Source organism: Natrix helvetica (genome assembly GCF_964273705.1).
Source record: "Natrix helvetica genome assembly, chromosome: Z".
Classification (NCBI taxonomy): domain Eukaryota; kingdom Metazoa; phylum Chordata; class Lepidosauria; order Squamata; family Natricidae; genus Natrix; species Natrix helvetica.
In genome coordinates, this window is record NC_138554.1 from 108,860,825 (window position 1) to 108,866,879 (window position 6,055).

The following is a 6,055-nucleotide window of genomic DNA, read 5'->3' on the forward strand; positions in this document are numbered from 1 at the left end:
GCACAAACTTGACGGTTCCATGCTTTTAAACGCCATTTCTGCCCCTCCCGGCCAATGGGCTACAAGGCTCAGAACCCCGGGATAATGGTGACGTTCGAATGCCCCCCTTCTTTTTTTTTTAAGGGAGCGTGAATGGAACTTTCAAAGGAAGCCAGCCAGCAGAGCGCTTTGTTGTGCTAAACTAGTTGGGCGAGTTAGGGTGTCGCTGCTCCTGATTGCTCTGGCCAATGGAACCCGATCCACCCCGCTGTGCGTAAGAGCGCAATTAAGGATTTAACCAAGCCTCTACGCTCCCTGCGAGCAGTCTGCCAGAGCTATAACCAGCTCCAGAGAGCTCCCAGCCGTCGCCACCGCCGCCTCCCTCCCTCCCTCCCTCCCTCGCTCCCCCCGCCATGACTGCCTAGAAGACCCAGCCGCACGCACGTCGCTTGCCTGCTTGCCTGCCAGCCAGCTATGACAGGGGTCTTTGACAGAAGAGTGCCCACCATCCGATCCAGCGATTTCCAGTCTCCTTTTCCGAGCAGCGCAACTGCCGCCGCCATGCACCACCCGCCCCAAGAGTCGCCCACTTTACCCGAGTCTTCGGCAACGGACCCTGACTTCTACAGCTCTCCGGGAAGCGCCCCTCATGGCTATGCTTCGCCTTCCTCGACATCCTATGGCAAAGCGCTCCATCCTTACCAGTACCCCTACCAGGGCATGAGTGGAACCGCCGCCAACTACCCCGCCAAAGCCTACGCCGACTACAGCTATGCCAGTCCCTACCACCAGTACGGTGGGGCTTACACTAGGGCGCCGAGTACTGCCAGCCAGCCAGGTGAGAGGCGCCGCCGCAGCCGCAGCCGGAGCCGGCAGGGAATGGGGAGGAGGGAGAGCAGTGCTTGGACCGGCTGAGGGGCGCACTGCAGGTAGGAGATACACCGCTTCTCTCAGGCCTCCTGGGGACGGCGTGGAGCTTGAGCTTGGTAGAGAAACCAAGCTGAAGCTCCGATGCCCGCTCCCGCTGAAGGATCCAGGTCTGCAGGGTGAACTGAGATAGGGGAGGAGGATGGAAAGAAATAAGCTTTCTTTGTCGCCCCCAAAGTCAGGATTGAAAGGCAGCGAATTTGGAAAATGGAAAGTGGGGCAATCAAAGGTGTCCCCCCCTCCTCCCAGGGCTACGCGTTAACAACAACACCACAAAGAGTGCGGCTGTGAAAAATTGTGCTATTCGGTGGACTATTTCAACCTCTCTTCCCCCACATTTGTGTACCCATTTTTTTTAATATCGCAAAGGACTGGAAAACCTGAGCCCCTCTATAGTTTTTGCATGAAGACGGGCTGAGGTGCGGAGGGGAGCAAATGGGGACACTCTTATTTTATCTTTTTTCCCCTTCTTCTTCTTCTTCTTCTTCTTCTTCTTCTTCTTCTTCTTCTTCTTCTTCTTCTTCTTCTTCTTCTTCTTCTTCTTCTTCTTCTTCTTCTTCTTCTTCTTCTTCTTCTTCCCCTTCCGGTGGGAGGAGGGGGAAGGCACCGAACGTCTCCTGAATACCGCTAACATGAACGCCCAAATTCGGATGCTGGTTTGCTGCCACACATGGAGAAGCGCGGTTGGAACAGCTTCCTTGTGGTTCCTCGGGAAGGAGACTGGAGGAAAATGAAGCGCTTCTTTGGAGGCAGCTCGGAATTCTTCCTCTCCGCCACTGCTCACCCCACGCCGCCCCACCCCACCCCCGGGCGCCCCTATTCTATGAATCAAAGGCGAGGAAACTTTTTGCGGCTGCCTGAAAGTCTCCGCTCCGCTTTCCTTATAGTTACCCGGAATTCATACATAACTATGAGCCTTTATGTGTGTCAGTGTGTATGTGTGTATATACATATACATGCATACATGCCTACACACACACACACACACATACATACATATATACATACATACACAGAGAGAGAAACTTGCACATACATTTCTCTCTTCTCGTCCACCACCCTGTGTATTTCTTCGGCTGGCCGACGATCTCCCCAAAATAGAGGGAAACTGCCAGTGGCGCACTGGGTCTTCGTAAAAGGAACCAGACGCAACCGCGCCTCTCTTCTCCCCCTACCCCACCCCCGGCCGATCGGCGGCGAGATTATTCTGTATAATCGACTCTCTGTCTGGGCCGGTTTTGGCTACTTTTTCGGCTCGGAAGGAGGGAAACGCTCTCTTCCTTTCGTTCCCCCCCCTTTTCCCCTCTCCCTGTGGTGGTGGTAGTGGTGGGGGGGGGCTTTGAACTCTGCATATTTCAGAAAGTCTCTGGTCAGGGTTGAATACATGAAGACCCCAGCCAAGCGGGGAGAGGGAGAAAGAGGGCGAGGTGGGGGAGAAAGCAGGACCGGGGCTGAGAATATGCAAAGTTTTGTGTAATCAAAGGGCGGCTTTAAGGGGACGTTTTTAAAGCCCACCTCTTCCCTCCAGCTCCTGGCGGGCACGCGCATCTCCGCCACTCAGTTCCTCCCGCCTTCTTTCACAAAAAACGCTTAGCCAGATAAATAACCATCCCGGGGAGAGAATACCTTTCGGCATAAGAGGGAGGCGACGCCTGCCCTCCAACTAATTTAACATTGGCCAGCGCTTTGGGCCTGCCAGTCCGTTTCCGCACCTTCCTGATCTTCCAGGGTCTCTGCAGACCAAACGCGTTGCATTTGTTTACACATTTGAGCCAAGTCTGGGTCAGCAGGATAATTGCGGGCCCATCTGCCAGATTCGGGGCAGGGGAAGTGGGCGGGGTGCCTAGTTTTCATGACCATCTTCTCCTCCTCTTCCTCAATCTGTTCCCCCCCCCCTCCTTCTGTATCCCTATAGAAAAAGAGGTGACTGAGCCCGAGGTGCGGATGGTGAATGGCAAACCAAAGAAAGTGCGAAAGCCAAGAACGATTTACTCCAGTTTTCAACTGGCGGCTTTACAACGGAGGTTCCAGAAAACCCAGTATTTGGCTCTGCCTGAGAGAGCCGAGCTGGCCGCCTCTTTAGGCCTGACGCAGACTCAGGTAAGGACCGACCGGTGGCCGGGGCTTGGGGTTTCCAATCCGCCTCTCACGGTGGGCGAAACGCCCCCAGCAATTCCGCGTCGGGCTGCTCTCCAAGGGACAGTTTCACCTGCGATGGTGCTGAGCAGTCCGGAGTCCTTTCTCCGCGAGAAGCTTCTGTAGGCCGGAAGGCACCGGGGGGGGGGGAGGGCAGGGAAGAGGGAGTGCATGCGTGCGGGCATGTGTTGAATGTTTATTCCTTTAATCTTCCGCCCGAGCATTTCTCCCTGCGAGGTTTCTGGCGAATCCAACTTCCCCGCCAAATGGGCGCCCTGATTCCACCGTCAGCGGCATCAGCCAGATCCCTTTGGGGCGGGGAAGAGGCTCTCAAGGCAAATTCAGAAAGCTGCGCCTCACCGAGTGGAAATTAACCGGCCTTAACTTCGCCACAGTTCCGACGCGGTTCCCAAGCGCTTTGTTTACAGCCTGGATTCCCAGCATTTGAGCGGTGGGCTTTTCGATCGTCCCCGAGTTTTTCGACCTTCTCGGGATCAAAATGAGGGAGGGGTAAGGTGGGAGGATCTTCTACTGATCAGCTCAAGGGAGGGGTGGTCGGCTTGTCAGAAAGCTACGGAGGACGGTGGTGGGGACTGCTGTGAAGAGTTGGGTCCCACAGAAAGGCTTTACGCGCACCAGGTTTTAGTTCCTTTTTGTTAGGAGTCGTGTTCAACCGGAGTCCTCGTTTCGTTTATTTGTTTTGTTTCCGTTCCTGTTTTCCTCTCCTCACCCTCCATGTTTTCAAAACTATTTGGGACAACTGCTGTTCTGGGGTTTAAATATCTGCCCCATGTCCAGAGTCTGGATAAAAGCATATATGCTATCCCTTTTTTAATAGTATAAACGCCATTCCTTTAAGGAGTTTTTTGGTTTGTTTTTGCATTAAAAAGGTGTTTGTTTTCCTTCTTATCTCGGATGCTCTGCCCCCCCCACGAGACTGTTTTGCCCGATAAAGGCAAGTCCGAGCAGTAGGAGAGATTTAAGTCTTAGTCTCGGCGGAAGACCAAGTATTCTGCCTAACCCGTGTTAGGATCCTTAAAAGCTGCTACCTTGAGTACCTCAGAGCACTCTTCGCCTTCTCACAACCTCTCTGGCATCATTGGTGCAAATCTGTGTGGGGTTGTTGCCCTCTCGCCACCACTTATCTAACCATTTCCACTTTCTCTGAAGTAAGAGCGTCACTCGGGGCCGCACGAGGAGGCAGAGCTCGGGAAGCTGAGATGGTAAAGCGACCGATTCAAGAGGGCGTCTTGAGCTGCCTTCCGCCGGTTAAGTCCGGGCTGAGAAATGATTTCCGGAGGGAGGGTCCGGTCAGCCCTTTTTTTGCATTTGGGCTTGTCCAAGTTGGGATTCAACCCCGCCGTTCCTCTCTGACTTTTGCCGCCTTTTTTTTCCTCCTCAAGGTGAAAATCTGGTTCCAGAACAAAAGGTCCAAGATCAAGAAAATTATGAAAAATGGAGAGATGCCTCCGGAACACAGTCCCAGCGCCAGCGACCCAATGGCTTGCAACTCTCCACAGTCCCCTGCCGTGTGGGAATCTCAGGGCACGGCCAGATCTCTCAGCCATCATGCTCACACCCACGGGGCAACCTCCAACCCGTCGCCCGCGTCCTCTTACCTGGAGAACTCCTCTTCCTGGTATTCCGGCGCAAACACTCTGAACGGCCACCTGCAGTCCCACGGCTCCCTCCAGCATTCCTTAGTGTTGGCTTCCGGGACAATCTATTAGAACGGGCGATCCTTTTTTTAAAAAAAACAAACACAGCCATCATTCCTTCCTCTCTTGTTTTGGACTTAATTGCTTTTGTTCATGAAGGGAAATAATAATTAATAATAATTATAATTAATAAAAAGGGGGATCTTCTCTTTAAGGAAGCTATAACAGGATGAAATGTGTAAAGCTTGTGCATGTAATTTATTGCATTTCAAAGGAAACTTTCCGGCTCTCCTCCCTCTCCCCCCTATTGCTTTTGTTCCGTTTTCTTTTATTTTTGAAGGCGGATTTTTGGATTTGCGTTTTGTTCTCAGCAGCCTGGACACTTTCAAAGGTGCCTTGAAATCTTATTGACCTCAACTTTTTTCAAGAGACTTTTTTTTCAATGTCATTTTAATCATGTACATACTTGTAGATAGAGGAATTAAACTGTATATTCTGAATAAATAAAATTATTTCCACTGTGAGGACAAAAGAGAGAGAGAGAGAGAGATGCGAAAGGGCAGGTTGCTAATCCCCCCCCCCCTTCTGCTATTGGAAATGAAGTAGCGGACACTTAATAACTGTTCCCTCCTTCCATCCAGCCTCCTTTTCTTCCTTTGCCATTCTTCCTTTGTTTGGACTGCAGTCCTATGACCAGTTTTTTTTAGAAACAGCCCTTAAATCTTCGAAGGCTAAAATTCAGAGCAGTTCTCTATCTCGTCCAGGTTCCTCATGGGTCGGGTCCAGATTCTCCCCACTTTAGGGCGGTTCCGAGGCTCCCAAAAACTCCACCAATCTTTCTTTACCGAGGTCTTCAAATCTGCCAGTAAGTCTGGTAGGTTTGGCGATGGGAGTCTAAAGCAATGACCGCAGCCTGTTCTGCTGAATGAGGAAACAAAGGTAAATCTTTCCCCAAGAAAAACGACCTGAAAAGGGGGGACTGGCCTGGGTCCAAGTAAGAACATGAACAACAAAATCTCTTCCCCACCCCCTGGATTTCTTCTTCATTTTATTCTCTTGAATTTTCGGGGGAAAGCCAGAAATAATATCTGGTCGGTGCAAGACGATGCATTTCTTTCCAAAGGAGCTTCGAACCTGGGCAGCAGCAGATCTAGAAGGTGGCATGGAGATTCTGCGCCTCCGAGCAGGAAACAAAGGCGACCTGCGAGCAGGACTGGATTTGGTCGCACGCGCCTTTGTCGTGCCGCGCCTCTCCCTTTGCGTCCTCTTCTCCGCGCCATCAATTTCGAAACTTGAGGAAAAAGGAGATTGTTTGTTTCGGGGCTTTTGCACACACACACACCCAAACCAAGGTA

The 6,055-nt window shown here is 51.9% G+C and overlaps 1 protein-coding gene across 1 annotated transcript; it reads left to right on the forward strand.

Moving 5' to 3' along the window:
- Positions 1-288: 288 nt before the first annotated feature.
- DLX5 (distal-less homeobox 5) lies at positions 289-5,232 on the forward strand. Its single transcript, XM_081969999.1, has 3 exons — positions 289-817; positions 2,822-3,006; positions 4,446-5,232. Exons 1-3 carry the CDS (start codon positions 454-456, stop codon positions 4,770-4,772), a joined length of 876 nt encoding a protein of 291 aa, XP_081826125.1. The 5' UTR covers positions 289-453; the 3' UTR covers positions 4,773-5,232.
- Positions 5,233-6,055: the final 823 nt, after the last annotated feature.